The sequence below is a fragment of the Pogona vitticeps genome, chromosome 5, assembly GCF_051106095.1.
Source record: "Pogona vitticeps strain Pit_001003342236 chromosome 5, PviZW2.1, whole genome shotgun sequence".
Classification (NCBI taxonomy): Eukaryota; Metazoa; Chordata; class Lepidosauria; order Squamata; family Agamidae; genus Pogona; species Pogona vitticeps.
This window is the reverse complement of record NC_135787.1, coordinates 68,797,359-68,819,711: the sequence shown is the minus strand read 5'-3', so window position 1 is coordinate 68,819,711 and position 22,353 is coordinate 68,797,359. Positions and strand designations below refer to the sequence as shown.

Here is a 22,353-nt window from a genome sequence, read left to right as displayed (position 1 = left end):
AAGTCCAGATAGTTAAATAGACTACAGTGGTGACTCACTTAGCGATGTTAATCCATTCCAGGAAAAACACTGCTAAGCAATTTTAAAAAGCCCATAGAAATGCATTAAAACGTGTTATGCGAAGATCCTCCATAGGGGCGGCCATTTTCGGTGCCTCTAAAGCGAGGCAAAACAGCAGGCGGCCATTTTGTTTTTCTGGCGGCCATTTTGAAAACGCCGATCACCTGTGCAAAAAGGGTCGCTTTGCCATGATCGCTTCCCCGCAATCATCACAAAGCGATTTTTCCCCATTGGGGCCATTGCTAAGCGATTGCTCTGGCGATGGCCAAAATCCCATCACTAAGCGATTTCATCGCTCAACGGAGCAATCACTAAGCGAGGCACCACTGTATTTAGCTTTAGAATTTATATAATCTTAATTAAGCAGAAAAGGACATTAGCTTAATGAAGCTGGTTACAAATCATGACAAATGACCTTGATCAGTTTATTATTGATATGCAAAGATATTTACTCAAGAAATCAATAAAGTTTATCTGGATACATTCACCATCTTGGCTCAGGACAAAAACTTAACATCTCAAAATTTGGATGATAATCTGCCATTACTCATTTTAACTCTCACAACATCCTATCTCGAAACAGACATGCTTTTGAAATAGTGCACCCAATTAAATCTGTAAGAACCTAAAGTGGCACATACAGCATGGATTCCAGATAAACTCATTTTATCCAACAACCTAAGAATACACTACAGCCGAACAAGTCTAAGAGACAATGTAGCTCTGCTATATAACTTCTAGACCTAGCCAATTTGTGGTTGCTTCCCCTATATCTATTATGTGATGGTTATAAACCACATTTATATTCTGATGAACAAAATAATTTCCCATAATTTTGCCTGACTGTGTAGAGTAATTGTCACTATGAAACTTGTGTTCAGTTGCATTTACCACATTTAGATCCCATGGAGTGCACTAATTTCAATACTACACATGTCCATAAGCAAGAATACTAGTGGCCATTGTCCATCCTATACAAGGATGCTCTAAGCCTTACTTTGCCAATGCAAAAAATATTTTCTCTTACTTAACTTGCTTTCCAAGTATCCATACCAAAATTAAATCTAGTTTTGTCACAGAATGCCAAGCAGATTCCCTTCCTTAACACAATTACAACAAATGAGGTAGATATTAGGTTGCATTAAGAGTTGAAGTTGTTTTATTGGCAAGCTTTCAATTTCTGCAGCCTGCTCTTTCCAAACAAAATTTCTGCTACTTGCAACTCTATATTGAATATTATTTCACTATTATCTTGCTCAAATAATATATTTGAAACTAAATGTACTATCACATGAGAGACGTTTGCCTTTGCATCTTCCACAGAGATCCTGGCGATGGGGTCTCTTAGGATCAACATGACGCAGTTTCACAGGGCAGGTACACCTTGTCTGCTTGCAACTCTGAAATAGTCCAAAAAATGTCTCACATTAAATTGTTACTATACATATTCTATTAAAAATGAACACTTTCAGTCAGTACATTAGTATCTTTTTACTGTGGCCATGTTTGAGGAATGTTTTCTAGTGAAAGCCAAGTATTGCTTTCAATGACTGGAAGATTCATACATATGATGGATTTATGATCTATTACGGCATAAACACCATAATGGGGAGACGTCACTTCCGCCAGGATGGCGAAGCAAGGCTGAAAATCTGTCTCTTCACCCGATATCTAAAAAATGAAGATAAATGCCTTTCTTCCTGCGGGTCCTGTGAGTAAATAACTTTTAAACTCCTTATGAAAACTTCTGGCAAATATAGAAGGACTTTTGAAGCGTAGCTGCATTGTCTTTAATCTAAAAGAAAACACTTTCACTTTTGACCGGAGAGCCGGAGGCTGAAAGAGAAACAATGTGGGCTCTTGAACACGGCTTGGCTTCCTAAGTTATAAATCTCTGCCTTGTTTATACATGAGGAGAGGTAGAGATAAGAGTAAAAGCTGGGTGCGTGTGCCATCACAAAAACCTTCAGATCGCAGCCTCGATAGAGTTGCCCGGTTACAAAGAACAGAGGAGGGGGGGGAGTCGAACTTTGCAACCACTATGGAGAAAACAGTTTCAGATTTGGTCTCCTCCATGAAAGGAATGCAAAGCCAGTTTGCACAGCTTCTCTCTAAAATGGATTTGATGTTAGAAGGGCACCAACAGATGAGTCAAGATTTAAAGAAATTTCAGGGAGAAATGACAGATATCAAGACTAGTCTAAATAAGACAGAGAGCAGGTTACAACAACTGGAAGATTTTCAGGGCAGCCTTGGCCAAGGTTTTCAGAGCAAAGTTGAAAAACAAGAGGAATCTATTAATGACCTAAAGAGAAAGCTCATCTATTTTGAAGACAATGCGAGACGTAACAACATTAAAATAATGAACTTTAGTCACAAGAAAGAAGTGAATTTAAAACAAGAGGTAATAGACTGGATTAACACAGTGATGAACTCTCAACATGTGGCTGAGGAAGATATTGAGAGGGTTCATTTTGTTGGAAAACCTCAAAGAGACAGAAGACCTATAATAGTGAAATTTTTCAATTATAACAAGAAAAATCAGTTCTTCAAGGTCATTAAAGAAAAACCTGAAGTGTTAGTTTACAGATCAGACCCAGTTCAGATCTATCAGGATTTAAGCTCTGAAACTATTCAATGGAGGAAAACAATGAAACCTATTACTTCAATTCTAATTAAGAATGGCAAGAGATACAACTGGGGTTATCCTGTTTTTTTGAAAATATGGAAGGATGGAACCCTACACAAAATACACTCTTTTGACGAGGGAAAACATTTGTTATTGGCTTGGGGAATTTGGGACCAGAGTGTGCAAGAGACAAGCAAGCAAGTGGCTCTGTAAGGACAGCTGATTTGGAAGATACCCTTAGAAGATTTTTTTTTTGAAACAATTTTTTTGATTGGAAGAGATTAAGAGAACCATTGGATATTGATATAATCTGGTTTTTTTTCCCCTCCTATTTTCTTTCTTTTTTCCCCTGCCTATTGTCCCCTTTTCCCTTTTTTTTAAGACAGTTAATTTGAAAAAGAAGATACTATTAGAATTGTTTTTTTTTTTGGATTTTTGAATTTTTTTTTTTTTTTTTGATTGGAAGAGACTAAGAGACATTATAGGATGCTGGAATAATCTGGTTTTTTTTTTCTCTCCCTAATCACCCTACTTTTTTTTCCCTCCTGCCCATTGCCCTTTTTTTTCCTTTCCCCTCCCAATTCCCCTCCTTTTTTCTTCTATTTTTTCTTCTCCTCTCTTTTTTCTTCTTTTTTTTTTCTTTCTTTTTTCTTTTTGGTAAGGGGGGAAATTTTGGGGAAAACTCTGTTTTTTTTGTTTGTTTGTTTGTTTGCTTGTTTGTTTAATTTCTCTTCCTTTTTATTTTCTTTTTTTTAATAAACAAAGAGGGGAAGTTTTGGTTATTGTTATTGGTTTGTTTTGTTTTGTTATTGCTCGGGATTGTCCGATTAAGATGGGATTGAACAAATAAAAAAAGGAAGGCATTTGGATATATATATGTGAATAAATATATGATGTGGGGTGAAGGGGAGGTGGAGGTTCGGCTGGGGTCCAGACTGGTGGGAGTGGCGTCTCCCCCCCTCCCAGATCGCGTGTTCAACATTAGTGAGACGCGGGGAAGCTGGAGGGAGGAAAAATGTTTATATGTAGGGAGGAAGGGTAGGGATAGAGAATTAGAAAGAGGTGAATTTAATTTTTTTAGTTGTTTTTGTTTATGTTTTGGGAATTGCACAAAGGGACCAACTAAGAAGCAAAAGATTGAACAGACATGGGGAAAAACATAAGAGTAGCTACTTTAAATGTGAAAGGCCTAGGAGCTGTATTAAAGAGAAGGAAAATAGAATTATTATTAAAAAAAAGTAGAGTTGACATTATCTATCTACAAGAGACACATCAATTAAAGGATGGAGTCAATGAATTGAAATTGCAAAATATACATATATATGAAAAAACCTTTGGGACATCCAAATCTAGAGGGGTAGCAATATTAATATCTAAACATTGTGAATTTATAGTAAAAGAAGTAATAAAAGATAGTAATGGTAGATATTTGATAATCCAAGGACAAATGGGGGAAGAAGAATACACATTAGTAAATGTGTATGCACCAAATATGAACCAAGGAGAATTTTACAAACATGTTATTAAAGAAATGGAAAAAGTTAGGAAAGGATATGTGATTATGGCAGGAGATTTCAACATGGTCTTAGATCAGTTGAAAGATAAATCTACACATAAAAAAGATGAATTGCATAAAAGGGATACCCCCCTAAGTAAGATAATAAATACTACCGATTTGAAAGATATATGGAGAGAATTGAAGGGAGATGAAAGGAGGTTTACATATTATTCTGCGGTACATAAAAGCTACTCTAGAATAGATTTTATGTTTATATCACAAAATTTAATTTCAAAAGTAGTAGACACAAATATTAATGTGATAAAGATAACAGACCATGCATTGATGGTGATGGAAATAAAAGTGAAGAAAGATTATAGAGAAGCTAGGAGATGGAGGATAGACTCCAATATTCTTCAACATACAGAGGTGATAGACAAAGTCAAGAAAGAATGGTTGGAAATATGGTCATTTAATGAAGCGGGTGGGAATAAAATAGGTGTGTTATGGGACACCATGAAAGCTGTTATGAGAGGAATTGCTATAAGAGAATCTTGTAGATTAAAAAGACTGAGAGAAGGAAATGTAAAAAGGATTGAAGAATCGTTAAAGGATTTAGAAACTAAATATTTTATAGATAGAGACAATAAAAAATTATTAGAGATACAAGCTAAAAGAAAGGAATTGGAAAGCTTAGAACTAGAAAAAGTACAGAGGGATCTGATATACACTAAAAGGAATTTTTTTGAACATAGTAATAAAAATTCAAAACTTTTAGCTAGAATGGTTCATACCAAAAGAACAAAAAACAACATTGGTGTGATTAAAGATAAAACAGGAAAAAATTGCAGTTTAATGAAAGAAAAATTAAAGATTATACAAGATTTTTATCAAAATTTATATAAAAGTAATAGCGCATCAAAAGAAGATATAGAAACTTATATTAAAGAAAATGTTAAGAGTGAAATATCAGAGAACGATAAAAAAGACTTAGATAAAGAAATAAAAGAGGAAGAGATTATAGAGATAATTAATAAACTAAAATATGGTAAAACCCCAGGTTTTGATGGACTAGGTCCGGAATACTATAAAACCTTTAAATCAATATTGATCCCTAAATTAAAAGTGCTTTATAATGAAATCTTGGAAGGAGAGAGGATACCAGATTCATGGAAACATTCATTGATAACTCTTATCCCAAAACCTAATAAAGATCTAACAGACCCAAGTTCATATAGGCCTATTTCTTTACTAAATCAGGATGCAAAGATATTTACAGCAATACTTGCAAATAGAATTAATAAATTTATTATAAAATATATCAAAGAGGATCAGAATGGTTTCTTGAAAGGTAGGCAAATGGAAAACTTAACAAGGAGGGTTTTGAATATTATACACAATATAGAAAAAAATAAACTGAAGGCAGGCATTTTATCATTAGATATATTTAAAGCATTTGACTGTGTGGAATGGCCAACATTAAAGACTTTGTTAAAGGGTTGGGGTTTTGGAAAAAAGTTTAGGGGGATAATAGATCAATTATATTTAGAGAATACCTCTGTAGCAATAGTTAATGATGGGATGACAGATCAAATAGCTCTTGGCCGAGGTACTAGGCAAGGTTGTCCTCTCTCTCCAGTTCTGTTTTGCCTGGTTATTGAAATGTTAGCAAATGTAATTAGGAACGACGATTTAATTGAAGGTATAGGAGAAAAGAAGACGAAGATTAATTTATTTGCGGATGATTCTTTATTGACAGTGAAAAACCCGTTAGAATGTATAGATAAAATTAAAACACACTTAGAAAAATTTGGAAAAATAACCGGATTAAACATAAACTGGCAAAAATCTGACTTAATGTTGTTTAATTATAGTAGAATAGAACAAGAAAAGTTTACTGAAAAACATGATTTTAAAATATGTAAAACAATTAAATACTTAGGAATAGATTTAGCGAAAAATGTTCAAAAGATAAAGGATTATAATTATAACAAACTAAAGGAAGTAATTAATAAGAAACTACAAGAATATGATAAGTTCAAATTATCTTGGTTTGGAAAGATTGCATTGGTAAAAATGAAAATTTTACCAAAAATTAATTTTCTATTCAGAATGTTACCAATGCAGTTAACAGAGGATGAGTTGAAATATTGGCAAGGAATAGTTAACAAATATTGTAATGAAGGGAAGAAATCTAGAATAAATAAAAAGTATTGGTATAAAACAACAAAAAAAGGTGGTATAGGTTTGCCAAATATAAGAAACTATTATTTAGCTAACCAACTGAGGTTTATTGGTGAAATTATATATAATCCGGAAAGGTTAATTTGGTGGGAAATAGAATCATCAGAACTACAAGGAAATATAGAAAAATATTTATTTGCTAAAAGTAAGAAAGATAAAATAAGTCAAGTTAATAATCCCTTTTTAAAGACACTGTTAAATATATGGTATAAGTATAAAAAGAATTTATGTTCATCATACTCTCCATTTAGATTAGTGACAGAAATAGAAGATTTTCCTACCAATATGAAGGTGTATATGGATCTATTTAAAGAAGAAAAAGTGATTAGACTGAAAGATTGGCTGTATAAAATGAGATCGATAGATCAAATGAAACAAGTATTTCAAAACAAGACTATTTCATGGTTGAACTATGCACAACTGGAAAGATGGACTAAGGAATGGGCAAATAAATATAATAAAGGTAGAGAGCACACAAAATTTGAACAATTTTTACTTTCATATGAGGACATTCAGATGACTGACTCAGTAAAAGGTACAGTAAGTAAAATTTATTCACTTTTTAATTTAGAGGAAGAAGAAAGTGAGAAAGAAGGATTGAAAATGGTGTGGGAACAAGATATTGGGAAAAGAATAAATGAAGAAGAATGGAGGAGGATATGGAAAATGAGGATTTTAAGACTGATGTCAGTAAGAATAAAGGAAAATTTTTTTAAACTTAGTTTAAGATGGTATTTAACACCAGTAAAATTAAACAAAATCAACACCAGTCATCCGAATGTCTGTTGGAAATGTGAGAAAGAAGTTGGTACATACTTTCATATGTGGTGGGAATGTGAAAAGGTACAAAGTTTTTGGAGACAAATTTTTAAAGAATTAAGTTGTATCTGCGGAAAAGATATAGAATGTAAGGCTGAGATTGCTTTGTTATCAATATATGAGAATGTGGAATATGACAAAATGATTAAAGAATTGATAACTAATCTAATAACAGCAGCTAGATTGATTATTGCTAGACAGTGGAAATTAAAGACTGAATTACAAATTGAAGAATGGTATAAAGAAATATGGAATATAGCATTAAATGATAAATTAACTTGTAATTTAAAGATGAAGAAAGGAGAGTTGAAAAAGAATAATTTTTATGTAATATGGGGTAAATTTTTGGAATATGTGTTAATAAGGGGAAAAGGGAGAGCTCCAAATCAAGAATCTATGCAGTTCTGGAGAGGAGGACAATAGAAGAAGAAGAATGAGAAGAAGAAGAAGAAGAAGAAAAAGAAGAATATGGCAAGAGGTCCCGTATATGGTGGTGGGGAACACTGTTATTGTGTTGTAAGTGTATATGTTTTATGTATATGATTTTTTTTTGTTATAGTTAATAAAAAAATTTAAAAAAAAAAAAAAAAAAAAAAATAAACACCATAATGTGCCTGTACTTGCAAAGTACTGAGAAAGTGCAAAGTGTTTTTAGGTCAGACTTGTTCAAAGGGCTTATGCGACGCACTGCTGAGGTCTAAGGACTCATTCCAGTGCAAAGGTGATAGATAAGTGCCAGTTGAACTCTCTAGCCGAATGCCGAGCAGCCCTTTAGGGGATGTGGTGCATCACAATTGGATGATCTAGATTGCAATCCTAAGTGCAGCTTATTTCTTCCACACACTGAATGGCTAAAAGCAATTTTAAATTAAAGACTAACCCATAAAGAAAAATGCATCTTCATGATCAATACAAGCAGTAGAATAAGATGGTAGGACAGACAGCATACTTTCAAGTTATGAACTCTCTGCAAATTAAAAAAAAAGGCAGGGCAAGATTTTCTGTTAGCATGAGCTTGGAAGACCACAAAGTAGCATGAGCTTGGAAGACCACAAAGTAGCATTCCCCATATCACCTCATTCTACTGCATGTGTTAAACCTGGGGAACTCAAGGTGTGTAATGTTGGCTGATCAACAGACTACATTAAAAAATACCACACTGTGGACCAGTATAGATGCAACAATCTCAGTCTGCTAAATGACGACAAATTAGATTGGGGACAAGCTCTCTTACATCGCTTACCAGCTTCAGTGAAAATACATCAGGTTTCTTATTTCACAGATTCTTAGGACAGTAAAACTAGGAACAGAATGACAGCATGTTTGCCTCCAAACCAAGCTCAAATTACTAATGCAGTAACTTCATCCACTTTTCCACAGGCAGCTTCTTCAGACATATCCCATATAACTGAATGGAGTATAAATGCCACAAGTAGGGAAATCACTTAATTTACCTGGGAGGTAGGGGGACAGTGACAGCATGTACATACAGATACAAGGACAGGATGCTTTCCACACTAATTTTGTGTCTGCCCCGTCAACAGATTATTTGTAGTATTTCCAAGAGTATTACTTTAACCTTTCAGATGTTACAGATAGCCTCTGGGTCCCTTTGCTACACAGACCCTCTTTGCCTCACTCTCACAGAAAGTAAACCAGATATTGGTTCAAGTATTGCATATTTAACTCAGACACGAACAGATATCATTTTTCCAGGATCCACTTTTTTTAAAAAAATAGAACTCTGGGCCCATCAACAAGAGTTGCAAATATTTGGTTAGGTACCCAAGTATTAGTCTCTCCACACAAAACGCTGCTCTTGCTTCCCTCCCATCTTTCCCCAATGCAGCAGAAGATTTGGGAAGAGAGAGACTCTTTTTGTTGTTACATAAAACAACAGAAGTCAGAAAGCCCAGCAGATCTATTGCATGTCATCCAGAGATCTAGTGGTAGATCCCAAACTACCTTCTGCCCACCCCCTACCTTAGGTGGCCTCCTAGAAGTCATTGCTTACTTGGCAGGTAATATCCTCCACACGGTAGGGGTTGTAAGACTTCTGGCAAGTTCGACAGAACTGCCTAAAGTAAACCTGCATAGGAGAAAAAGAGAATGAAGGCAACACCTTATCAAGCTACTAGGATGCCCCTCTTCATTACCCTAGAATGCGAAACTCACCTTGTTCGTGCCCTGTACACACCACACATATGCACTCTCCCAGCGGATATTGCAGTCCTTGCAGTGGTAATAACCGTACTTCTGCTCGAGGAACTAGAGAGCACAAATGTTAAGGCAAGACCCTGTTGAATGCATCAGCCTATGCATTCAGCTGTTCTGGGTGGTGGTAGCACCTTTCCTGCAGTCTGGGGAAATAGGAGCCCTCCTAGCTCTAACGTGAGGGGCACTTAACCTCCCATCTAAAGACAGCCCCTGAGGAGGTCACTTACATCCTCCACCCATTACCTTCTCACCACATTCTAAATGGAGTGTAGTTCTAGCTCACCTTATTCCATGTCCATAGCATGCTATTCAACTATACTTCCGTTCCATTCCATCAGAGGGCTTGTATGTGATGTGGTCTTGAGCAAGCCACTTTTCCTACAGCACTCAGCCTCATGGCACTGTAGTCTGAAGAACTAATTTGTTATCACCAAGTCTCATGTCCAGCTCACCTCAAGGTTAATTTAATTATGATCCTCCCTTTACAAGGGAATGGCTAAAACTTTTGAATAGTCATCATACAAAATTCTGTTATCAAAATAACTGACTCAATTACAGACTGACCAGAATTACTTAAAGTGATAATCAGCAAACATAAACTGAACAAAACTGAATTCACTCAAGGAACCAGGGTAAATATCCTGTAGCCAAACTTGCTCATGTGCCACAGCCCACTTCTGAGGTCACACTCCAGGTCAAGTTATTATAGACACCACAGCTGGCTCCAGGTGACTGACTGAACTTTTTCAAGAAACCGGAACAACCTCCCCAAATAAGTCTACCTACAAGGAATTCTACAAGTTGGCATCCAAAAAAATTCCTTTTCCAAAGTCTAATTCATTGTTATGCACCATAACAATGAGAAAGTTCTCCTTTATTTCACCAGGTTGGGGGGGGGGCTGCTCTCAAACTATGAAATGGCATTGTCACATTGACTCCCTAATAGTGTTTGTTCCCTTCCCCCACTTCCCTGGTTGGATCCCCCATTCATCAGGCAGCATGTGCTCCTCTTCTCCTCCGCTATTCAGCCAGTCTCCAGGAGGAGCATGGGCTCCCCTGCCCCGTCTCCTTGGCTGATCGCCCACTCAGACAAGGCAGGGGGACAGGCAAACGTGTGCTCTTTCCAAGGACTGGTTGAACAGCCAAAGAGGAGGAGGAGGAGGAGGAGAAGCTTGCACTGGCTGGTGTATGGCTGAGAAGGTGGGGGAGGAGAACCTGCAGCACCTGTGGTGCCATGCATACAAAGCAATGCAAACCTCTGCACCAAGATTCTTGCCTATCTCTATTCCCCTCCACACATTTTGTGTTTCAATTCGCTAATGTTAACTATTAGTAGTTATCTAGATTGCTATCACACAAAGAAATTGAAATTAAGCAACTGCTATAGGATGCTATAGCATCAGGGCTAAGAATGCTCAGGACACAGTAGACAATCCAAGGGACAGGGTGAGGGAATATGCTCTCTGTTGGACAGATTTGTATCAGGTAGATTCATAGAAATTTATGTGTTGTGACAAGAGTAATACATCATCTCTGGGGCCTCCCTCCAAACCTACCTCTACAAATATCACCTAGCACACTTCCTCCGTATATAAGAGCTTGTTTCAGGAGTTAAGTGTTTTTAAGTGTTCCTTTTGACTAAATGAATGTCTAGGCTCCTTTGTGTAGACAGACAGACCCGGCAACTTTACGCTTCCCCCCACACACACACACAAGTGCTACTGGGCAGGCATAAAAGTGAATGAAATCTCGACTCGTTCAAAAAACCGGGAAGTGTCCTCAGGAAGGTGGGGGGGGCTCGCCCTCCCTGGCGGCCCTGCCACACCAACGCCAGCCCAGCCGGCAAGGAGGGACCCACCTGGAAGCGCACCCGGGTCTTACTCTGCCCGCCTTCCTCCGGAGGGTGGGAGGCGGGCTTCCCCGCGGCCTGGACCCCGCCGTCCTGGCCCCGTTTCTCTTCGGGCGTCTCCCCCGCTGGCTCTCGAGGCTTGTCCGGCAGGTCCCCCTTCTCGGCGGGCGGCGAGGACGCCTCGTCTCCCTCCTCTCCGGGAGGCTGCCGGTGCTCGTGCGGCTCGGCCGGCCGGGCCTCCGGGTTGTTGTCGCCGCGAGGGTCGTCGTCGGCGCCCCGCGCCGGTGGCTGGCGGTGAGGCGCCTGGGCGGCCGGCGGCTCCGGAGGCTCGGGCTCTTCCAAAAAGGTAGTGAGGCGCCGGGAGGCCACCGGCGAGTAAACCGCGATGGTCCTGGGGAAGCGCACGGGCCGGGCGCTGCCGGTGACGGGGCTGCCTTGCTCTTGCTCGGCGCCTCGGCGGCGCAAGAGGAGCGGGCGCGGCCCCAGCGAGCACTGCACCGAGGCGTCTTGCCGCGGGTTCACCTGCACGCCCACCTCCTTGGTGTTGGCTTTGCGCAGGCGCGGCGTCAGGTTGGGATTCACCTGAGAGAGGATGGCTTTGAGTTGCGCTCGCTGGTAGTTGTCGAAGTATTCCGCCGCCGCCGCGGCCGCCGCCACCGCCGCGCTCTCCCCGTAGCCGGAGAAGTAGCCGCCCCTCGGCCGCCAAGGGCCCCCTCCGCCTCCTCCTCCCCCCCCTTTGCCCTTCGGCGGCTGATAGCGGTAGGAGTAAGGGTTGTAAGAGGGATACACGTAGCTCTCCATGGTCTCGTCCACCAAGGTAGCCATCATGTGCGCCCCGGGCGCGGCTCCCCTCGGAAGCGGCTTAAATACCCGGCTGGGCGGGTCCCGGGCGGGCGCGCTCGCAGCGGTCCTCGTTTCTTAAATGAGAGCAGCTGGGCGGCTCGGCCTGAGGCTCAGGCTGCTGGAATAGACCTAGGCGTAACCTGCACCGAACCCTAGCTCGTTTGTTTTCCAGTGAATGTGCATCGAATTAGCCTGTGTGCTTGCAGTTCTGAGCGCAAGGACAACAGGAACCGGTGTTTTGTTTAGGCTGCCTAAACCCGGGAGATTCTCAAACAGGACAAGTGTACTGGGGAGTAAATAAATGCCTCATCAGTGTAGTAGGCTTTTTTTTCTTACTTAATAAAGCTCCAGCTAATCATCTGTTTTCTGACAAGTAGATAATGTTGTAATAACTAGATTCTACCATGCATTCAGATTTCCATATGGAAAGAGGAAATATAAACTTCTCAGGCTGCAGTCAACCACTTGTTGGACCCAACTATGTGAGTTACAAAGACTGCAGAGGAGGTACAGCATAGAGATACTTTGCACCCCTTCAGCCCAGTCTTAAACATAAAATTGCTTACCTGGAATTAGGCTCCAAGATACAATGGGGTTTAATCTCAACTAAGTACAGTATGCACATGTTTGTGCTGTTTCTTAAGTAAATTCTGAGAAGGATGCTTGTTAAACAAGAAATCTCTGGTTTGATTCTCAAGCAATTATGTGGCCCATAGGAACAGGATTCAACAGATCGTGCTCAGTGACAGAAGATGAACTTGACATGTTAGTAGCATGAGGCCCAGTTCTTGGCATCCCTAAGGTAAAGAATCTCAGACAACAGGACAAGAAATATTCTGTGAAATTTTGGAGGGCAGCTGACAATTAGTAATGGTCAATAGGGACCAAATGACATAGGGCTTTATAAAGTTTGGTGTCACAACTGCCCAAGATTAAAATTTCTCCTCCCAGATAACTACTGTAAAAATGTAGGAGCATGGTACATAACTGAAAAGAATTTGATGAGGAAGAGTGCTCTCCTTCCTTCCTGCTCCCATAAAAGGAAGATGGGCAGTCCTGCTCGCAATCACACAAAAAACAGTCTCTCGTAGGTCTTCTTTAATGGCTTTGTATCTTTGGAATAAAATTTAATCACTGGTAAATACATACAACACTGGTTCAACTTTTCCATGTACATCAAAGCTGAATGATAGGCAAAATACATAACTTTGTTTTTTTGCTTTTTAAAGAGTAAATGCAGTTGATGGTGTTCAGTTACACTCAACAAACACAATCAGTGTTTCTGTCTTGCTGGCTTTCTCTTCCTTTCAGTCCAAAATTACCGTAGAAAGTCTGTCTTTTCAGTGTATAGCCCTTTTTCTTGCTTGCACTTCAGTGTCACATTTAAGATGATGGCACATTTTGTGATAGCAGGTGTGGAGGCTGTGACTCAAAGTATGAGTGGAATAAAAATGGTTTGCAAAACCATATATACTGAAGATATCAAGCTTACAACAACTTATTGGTGTTGTTGTTTCTCCGCATCCGACCCTTTGGTTGACCAGTTGCTACATCATTTATCCTAAAATGGGATTTCCCATTCACGTCCTCCTTTCAACTAGAGGGCAGTCTGTGTAGGTTCCATGAGCACAGATTCATGGCCCTCAGCAAGCACTGTGCCATAAGAAGTATCTGGGACTTCGTCTTCCTTGAGCTTCTTGTACGAAATGTCTGTTTCTTCTTCTTCCCCTCCTAGAGGTTCTTGCTTATAAGAATCCTTCCCATACACCTTGTAGGCCAGCACAATCAGACCAGCTTCTGCAGCTTGGAAGAGGGCATAGAGTAAGGGAAACATGTACATGCTTCCAATAAGCTGTGGAGGAAAAGTCAACTTGAGTATAGCAGTACAGAGTTGCACATTTTGGCAGCCTGTCTCCAGTGACACGGTCCTCTTGCAGTGGGGTGGCAAACGAAATAATGCTGCTACCCCATAGCCACAGCCATAGCCTGCCAAGGGCATCAGTACAGCTACCATGTAGACAGTGACAGGAATAGTAGCCAGCAATTCAGGACCCAGCATGGTACCCGTGAGAATGAAAAGGATCACCAAGGTCACCAGGAGAGACCACAAGGAAACCTAGCAATGAAAGAACTGGATGAGAAAGAGCAGCACTTTGTTTTAATGCACTACCGCGCTTTACTATATCAATTATTATCAGCCATTTAAATGGGATTATAAACATCAAGAAAGAATGAGACTATAAGATCCATTCTACACATTTTAACATTTTCTTTTTCTGTTAAAAAAAAATAGCATGTGGTGGTGTTGCTTAAACACATGGCATGGGTTTCATGATCATTTGAGGATTGATGGGCTTAACAGCAAAAATTACTTTATATTATGTTTAAACCAATAACTTTTGCAATAATGTTTGCAGTTCCGGATCTAAATGTGGTTTGTCATAACATTTGAACAAACAGACTGTAGTTTCTATGGTTGCTCCAGACAGAAACAAGCCTTGTGTAGAATGCTTGTGCAAACCACAGTTTACTAGTTTGAATGTAATGGCAAAATAGTTTTTGCAAAACCAGAAGCAGCTGATCAAAACAGGAAAAGTAACTGTTTAAAAAACACGTAAACCACACAGCCCTAAAGCTTCTTCATGTCGACCAATCTAATATAATAGATTCTTTGATCGGCATGTAGTTGATTGTTCTATTTTACTGCAATTTATTTTCCATTCTTCTTGTACAACTGTTCAATTGCATGTATTTTTATGATAACTATTACTTATTAAAAAAATTTCCATGGATAAATGGGATCTTTGCCATCTACATCCTGTAAAGATATGATTTCTCACATGATGTGAAAACCTTAAGATTGTAACCTTTAAACTTTTTATACTATATTAGTTATGCTGAATTCTGAGGATATCATTCTGTAGTGGTTTAGGGATTTAAGTAAGAGAAGTACTTGCTTATTTATAGACCCTACTTTCTAGCCCTTAAAAGCTTCCATGTCAGCTTGTGGCCCCATTAAAATTAGTAATGTGAAAACATAGTGCATTAGAATAACTTAAAGCAACATTTATAAACCAAAATAAAGCAAAGTCTTATGTAGAAAAGAAATAACTGAGCACACTATATTAAGGCCTTCCTAAATAAGATGAAGTTCTAAAATCTGGGCATCGTTCCTGTTTATTTGGAAGTGCATGCAGTAGTTCAAAATGGATGAGAGCCACAACAGAAATCCCTTTGCTTCAGAGCATATTCTGTTCTGTTTTAGGTTCTAATCTTCAGCAGGTTTTACATCCAGTCAAAGGCAAATACAACATTAGGCATTTGTTTGGTTTCAAGCATATCATGACCAACTATCCTGTAGACATTGGTATGTTGTCAAAGAAGAAGAATCTATCATATTTATCACTGCCACTTTTTAGATGGCAAGTTCCCTTCAACAGGTTAAGTTTCAGTTTCCACTGTATCACTATACTGAATCTGTAATGTCTGCCTCTTGAAGAGCCCTGTAGGTTTCACTGGCTTAAGAAGGCTATCCAAAAGAAAGAAGCTGTTGGCTGCAATCTTCTTTAAGTAATTCCACATATTATTTCAATAATATCCATTGGAAAATGTGTTTTATATAATTAATTGAAGAATTGCATTTTGAATACTACATAAGTATATTTCTGACTGTGTTTATCAAAGCAAAAACAAACAACTACGACAGAAATAAAAATTAGCTAGTATTCAGACACTTAACATGTTACTGTATATCTTGTCTATTTACTCCTGGGATAGATAAGGAAAGAACCAACCGTGCAGAGAAAAAGTAAAATTCATCAAAATGGATTTCTATTGTGGGTGCTATCTTTTTACTGGATTCAGCGTAGTATGTGCGGTGAGGCTGGCTGGATAACACACTAGTTTACGTATCTGGCTGTGGAGACAAAGGTTGGGAGTTGATTTCCCCACTGTGGCCCCTGCAAGTAGAGCCAATCTTTGTGACCTTGGGCAAGCTGCACAGTCCCAGGACAACCCCAGAAGATGGGAATTGTAAACCACTTCTGAACATTCTCTACCTGCAAGAATCCCTAAAAGGGTTGCCAAACTTGCCATAAGTCAGGATTGGCTTGACAGTACCTGATTATTATTATCTACTGAATAATTTTACTGATCACTTACGAGTTAGCTGCATTTACTAACATAATTCTGTGCATTCTATGAAGACGACTCACTTTGTTCATTGGGAATTGTGGCCTTGTCATGTATAGGCTACCAATTTCTTACACAACATTCAATTTGTATTTTATTTTTTCAAATTTGAGAGAGTGCTACAGAATAAACATTTTGCTTCTTGGTTAATTAACCAGAGCTGTTGCTTTCTGCAGCTGTTTCACTCACTCCCATGTACGTAGATGCATGCATATACTGTACATGTATAAACTTAGTGTGTAGATGCATATTTCTAGTTGATGCTACCCTGGCTCCACCTCCTCCACTGGCTACCCCTGGTTCTGCCTATCATCTTGCCCACCTTCTTGCCCACCTTTCCAAACCCAATCAGCAGCAGTTCCAACTGGAAGGTGGGCAAGTAAGAATTAGCTAGCAGTGGTAGCAACTCTCAACAAGAGATTAGACATGATCACTTGAACAAGTTCAAGGATTTTTTTTTAAAGGAAGTGTGGCTTGAGTCTGTGAAACTGCTTTATATTGGCCCAGGTCCTTTTACATAGATACTGAGTTAATGCACAAATGGTGTAACTTTAAGGTGACTTGTCCCAAGTTAAGAAATCAGTGCAGATATTACATTATTACGTACAGGGAATAGTCTGACTCAGTGTGCAAGCGATAATGTTTTTTTTTTTAATTTGGGGCAATTGTCTCCAAGAGTTATGCAATTTGCATAGCTATGCAAGAGGATTTGGGCCAATTAGTTAGATCTTTGGTCCCTCCAGCCCAACATTCTACTTTACCCATGACATTGCAAGATTTCAGGAGGATGTTTTCTTTTAACTCTGCCAGCTGTACTACAAAGACTTTTTTATTGAAAGTGTTAAGGTGACTTAATGCCATCTGGTTTCACCTGGCAGGAAGTGCAAAAAGATCCTGTACATGCCACTGTCCCAATGGAATAACTTGCACTAAGTGGAAAGGGAGGGTACATGGACATACAAAACATACACACAACCCTCCAGTTCTCTGTCACCTGTCTCTGCACATGCCTTTGCACAAAAACAAGGGAATGTGGCTCTATTGAGTCCTGCTGGGAACTGTTGCATGCAGGCACTACTGTTCTGATACAAATACTGTAACTGTATTTGTTTTGTGTCTTTAATACTCAGAGCTATTCAGCAGTCTATGTGTGTAGAATTGGAGAGCTAGACAGAAACACAAGTGCCCCAGATAGCTGCTTGCTGGCATCTGTGAACACCAGTTTCATTATAAAAGAGAGACTCTGCAATTTCCCTGAAATTGTTGAGCTTTCACCTTCTTAGATCTCCACAAGCATCTAGCAGGGAAGGCATCAGTATAGTAAGGAGGTTTCTTAATGTTCTGCTTTCTGATCTGGGACGTTCCTTGCATTTAGACACTGGTGTAGCTAAGGCTGCACCTCTTGTCCAGAATCAAGGGGCCTGCAATCTCGAAGCACCCTGCCACTTGTGATCAGCCAGAAAGTGATAAGTGATAAGGGCAGCTGGGTGTCAGAATGAGCCTGGCAGCTCTACAGCTAATTTTTTTTCTTTCTTTCCTTCTTTATTTCTTTCTTTCTGCCCCTGCCTCCTTGACTTCTACACCCATCTAAGTGTAGAGAGAGGAGGAGAAATGTTCGCTATGTGTTTAGCAACTGAAGTATATGTGTAGCAATCTAAAGCCCACCCCATTGACTGAAACATCTAAAATTACTCATCTGCACCACTGCATATGGGTAAAGAAGACAGGGCAAGCTTACCTTCAGCAGGATGTCTGCGACCCTTGAGTATCTATAGCGGATGAAGACCCCAAGGCTGATGGGGAGCAGAGTGCTGCATAAGGTCAGGGTGACAGCGCCCAGGGGTAACAAGCGCACAAGTGGGGTGTCAATCCAAGCCCGGCTGTAGATCCAGAGGCAGAGGGGCATCAAGACCAACGCCAGCAAGGTGGAGGATGTGGTCATGATGATACTGGCAAGGATAAAAAAGAAGGCATGAGAGATTTTCTGTGGTGGACGATGGGAGTCATCCTGAAGCCTTGTACATGTTTGGAGATGCAACATTTCAGTGTTTTTAATTTCATTTTTTGGAATCACTCTTTCCCCTGCAATCTTTTCAATGCTCTTTCCCATTTTGCCATGTGGTGGGAACAAAATGTGTGTCTGACTATGAGTCTTATTTCGAGACTCTTATTTTGTACGTGTTCCCCTCTCCTTTGAAACAATCCCTCTGCTCGCTGGAGCATTTTGCAAGGGCTTCTCCCCGTTCCTTAAAATGCCCCGTATCGCTTCCCATAGCCCGAGGCGATGTTCCAGACGGTGCAGGCCCTACTTGGGCACTTTATCTCTCTCCCCCACTCTCTCCCTTTCCTCCCCACCCTGCCCCTCGGTCGACAATCATCCTCCCTCACGCTGCCAACTCCAACTCCCCGCCACCCAGGCCCCTGCCCTGCATTTCTTCCAGCAACCGTGGGCGGCAGGGCGGGTCTAACGGTCAAGCGCCCCCCCCTCGGCCCAGTCTCCATCCCCCACGAAGAGGCTCCCAGGAACGCGGGGCCTTTTGGGGGCCGGTTGGCGGGGAAAGCCGGACGCCGCTCTCAGAGGAGAGGAGCAGAGAGAAAAAGAGGAGGAGGCTCCTTGAAAGTGGTCTTCTAGGGAAGAGGAAACCTTCCCCAGGGTGTGTGTTTGGGGGTTCATTTTGCGCCTTCCCACCTCCCCCACCCAGAACGGGAAACAACCCGGGCTCAAGCCGGCCGGGTCTTTTCCTCACCAGCCCGAAAAAGCTTGGCCTTCTGGCTGGGCGATTTCTGGCCAAGGGTGCCTGCGCCTTTCACAGGTGCCTAACAGGCAAGCATTCGACCGGTGCAGCGCTCCCCACTCTGAAGATGCAGAGAGGAAGCAAAGCTTCCAGGGGATGAAAGAGCGGCAGTTCTGCCCTTGCTCAGAGCAGCGGCGAGCCATCGAAAGCAGCCGGCCCGGGATCAATGGGGAGTCTCCTAAAACACACACACACACATCCTTTCTGGATCTAGAAAAGGCATATGACTTGCGTGCCTTTTTACTGGCTGCGTGGCTGGTAGACAAGTCTACAGATGCAACTTCTTTTTGCCTTGGAGGGCGCTACACCTGTTGGATGCCTGCCTGCCCGTGCCACTGTGAAGTTCTGATGCCCGGAGCTGGCCAGGAAGCAAGGCAACCTTCGAGGCGGCGTTGAAAGAGGCCATCAACGGTGGATTCTGACGAAGCCACCCCCAACTCCATTCGGTCCGCCCTCCGGGGGGGGGGAAGAGCCCTTCGCGGAGGGGTTCCCTGTCGCGCCCGCCTTCGTCTGTGCAGGGCCACGCTCTTTCCAAGGGAGGGCGCTCGCCGTCCCGTGTGGCTTCTTCCCCGAGCGCCCAGCCCACCTCCAAGCGACCCCGCCTGCGAACCCCGCTTTTTCTCTCCCTTCCCCCGCGGGCCCCACAGAGATGGGGAGGGAGGGATACCTGAGGTTCATGTCCCCGTTGACCAGGAGGGACATGATGTTGGAGAGGTTCCCTCCCGGGCAGCAGCCGCAGAGCAGGACGGCCACAGCGGCTACCTCGTCGAGGGCGAAGATGAGGGCCAGCAGGAAAGCCACGAGGGGCATGATCCCGAACTGGCAGAGCAGCGCTAGCAGCAAGCCCAGCGGCCGCCTCACCTGCGCGCCCAGCTGGCTCACCTCCACCGTGCAGCCCAAGCCCAGCATGGTCACGCACAGGGCCAGTCCCACGAAGACGCTCAGCCCCTGGTTCAAGGGGCTGTTCCAGAAGGGCGGCGGGTTGCTGCCCCCGTCGACGCCACCGACGCCGCCGGCCAGGGGCAAGAAGCTGAACGCCTCAGACGGGGAGAGGCTGGCGCTGGCGGTGGCGCCGTCTGCCGGGCTGCTGCTGGTGGCGGCGGCGGCGCTGTTCCCGCGCTCCGTGAAAGGGAAGAGGCGAAGGGTGCCATTCTCATCCTGGGAGCTGTTCATGGCCAGAGGCGCTCGCTGCGTCCGCCCGCCTGGCTCGAGGGCTGAGCTTTGAGTAGAAGCGAGTCCGTCAGAGGTTGGTTGGCGGCTCCCTCCTGCCAGCCTTCCCCAACACTGGAGAGAGAGAGCCGGGCGAGCCCTCGCCAACGGGGGAACAGACAGATAGACAGGCGAGCGGAGGGTGGAGTGGAGTGGCGGGGCGGGGGGGGGGGGAGGGAGAGGGAGGCTGAGGAGGCTGTCACTCACCGTCAGCCTGTTAGGGCTCCAGCGACGCCTTGTCCGAGCAGTCGCGCTCAGCCACCACCTCAGGAGCTCTCCAGGCACATCCTTCCTTCAGCGACCGGCTTTCCTTCGAGCCGCCGCCACATCCCGTAGGAAGCCTTCGACTCAACCCCGCAACTCTCTTGCCTGTCGGTGGATTTCGGAAAGTGAGTACAGGTACTGTGTATCTCGCCCTTTCCCTAGCAAAGGCAAGCACTACCTGATTCCTAGTGCAGTCTCTAGTAATCATAATACAATAGTAGTTAAAAAAAAACATTACTTCTATGCTCTGAGGAAAACCCAGTCCGTGGTTGCTTAGCCGACGATGCATGAAACGACCTGAGAAATGTGCCTAGGCTAGGAGGAGGTGGCGAAACGTTAGGAAGAACAACCTTCAGAACAGGGCCAAAGAGCCCGAAAAACCCATAACCACCATTAGATCCCCGCCGTGAAAGCCTTCGAGAACACTGTACAGTGGTGCCTCGCATAGCGAGGTTAATCCGTTCCGGATTAACCTTCGCTGTGCTGAAGCATCGCTGAACGGGGCAGGGATTTCCATTGGAACGCATTAAACATCGTTTAATGCGTTCCAAATGGGCCAAATACTCACCGTTCAGCGAAGCTTCAGGATGGCCGGCAGCCATTTTCGCGCCCTCGCCTCGCTTAACGAGGGCGCGAAAACGCTGCACGCGGCCATTTTGGGCCATTTCCCGGCTTCCAGCGGCCATTTTGGCTGCCGAACAGCTGATCGTCGGGGGTCGTTTTGCGAAGATCGGTAAGCGAAACGCTTACCGGTCTTCGCAAAGCGAATTTTTCCCCATTAAAAAAACGTTGAGCGATCGCATTAGCGATCCGAAAAAATGGATCGCTATGCAATTTCATCGTTATACGGTGCGCTCGTTAAGCGAGGCACCACTGTACATTAAAACGAGTTCCTCTTCACTTGAAAGGAAAAGTCTTGGCAGTCTTCAGATTAATGGCACCAGCAGCTTCCAAATTCACAGGGGCAAAATTAGGTGGCAACCAATTTTGAGGTAATAAATTTCCCATTCCTGAAAAGTTCCTGAGTTCTCCAGAGAGTCTTTGCAAAAACTGACAGCAATGTCGAAGTATTCATTTTATGCAAGAGTATCAACCCCTATGCAGAACTGCTAACATCACAGGGATATTACATTTTCCCATTTCTGCAAGCATATGGCACCCGAGGAGAATATAATAATCTTTTATGGGAGTGCCCTGATGCAGGCAAGAAATGTGATTCAACAAAGAAGGCAGGCAAACCCCTTTGAAAGGCACAGCAGTTCTGTAGAGAACTGGCTCGTTGGCTGCGCACACCGACAGCAATGGTGATAGCACACTTGAGCACAAGCACATGGATGCACACTTTTGTCCCGGCCATTTTCTGGTCAAGTTTATTATTTACTGTTTAAGCTTCAATATTTATTTGCTATGTAATCTAAGTCTAGGAGTTCCTGTAGTTGTTTAAAAGCAAGCTGTTTCTGAACATAAACAGTGAGACCTCCCTATCTCAGCCACAAAATAATGCATTTTATTCTGGAACAATTGTTTTACTGATATCAATATTAGCCATATGTGCCCTTCATTTCCCAACCCCCAATTCTCCAATGTTGTGTATTGAAAAAGTGTCAATGTGATATTCCTGCAGCAGGGTACCCCTGCCCCCCATCCATTTTGACATATGCACAAGAAATGCATGGCACTACAGCCCTAAGCATAAAACACATTAAGCTCTCACAACACAGACATGGATGAGTGC

The 22,353-nt window shown here is 42.3% G+C and overlaps 2 protein-coding genes across 5 annotated transcripts; both read right to left on the bottom strand.

The window, feature by feature from the left end:
- Positions 1-471: 471 nt before the first annotated feature.
- On the bottom strand, positions 472-12,202 carry ZAR1 (zygote arrest 1). Of its 4 annotated transcripts, none has more exons than XM_073001280.2 (4): positions 11,326-12,175; positions 9,426-9,518; positions 9,265-9,339; positions 472-1,460 (listed from the first exon to the last, which is right to left on the bottom strand). In XM_073001280.2, exons 1-4 carry the CDS (start codon positions 12,142-12,144, stop codon positions 1,317-1,319), a joined length of 1,131 nt encoding a protein of 376 aa, XP_072857381.2. In that variant the 5' UTR covers positions 12,145-12,175; the 3' UTR covers positions 472-1,316. The 4 variants fall into 4 exon arrangements, with proteins under 4 accessions (XP_072857381.2, XP_072857382.2, XP_072857383.2 ...); XM_073001282.2 differs by having other exon boundaries at positions 1,335-1,460; positions 9,234-9,339; positions 11,326-12,186; XM_073001281.2 differs by lacking the exon at positions 9,426-9,518 and having other exon boundaries at positions 11,326-12,189.
- Positions 12,203-13,242: 1,040 nt separating this feature from the next.
- Positions 13,243-20,484, bottom strand: SLC10A4 (solute carrier family 10 member 4). Its single transcript, XM_020789652.3, has 3 exons — positions 19,813-20,484; positions 18,089-18,299; positions 13,243-14,275 (listed from the first exon to the last, which is right to left on the bottom strand). Exons 1-3 carry the CDS (start codon positions 20,316-20,318, stop codon positions 13,757-13,759), a joined length of 1,236 nt encoding a protein of 411 aa, XP_020645311.3. The 5' UTR covers positions 20,319-20,484; the 3' UTR covers positions 13,243-13,756.
- Positions 20,485-22,353: the final 1,869 nt, after the last annotated feature.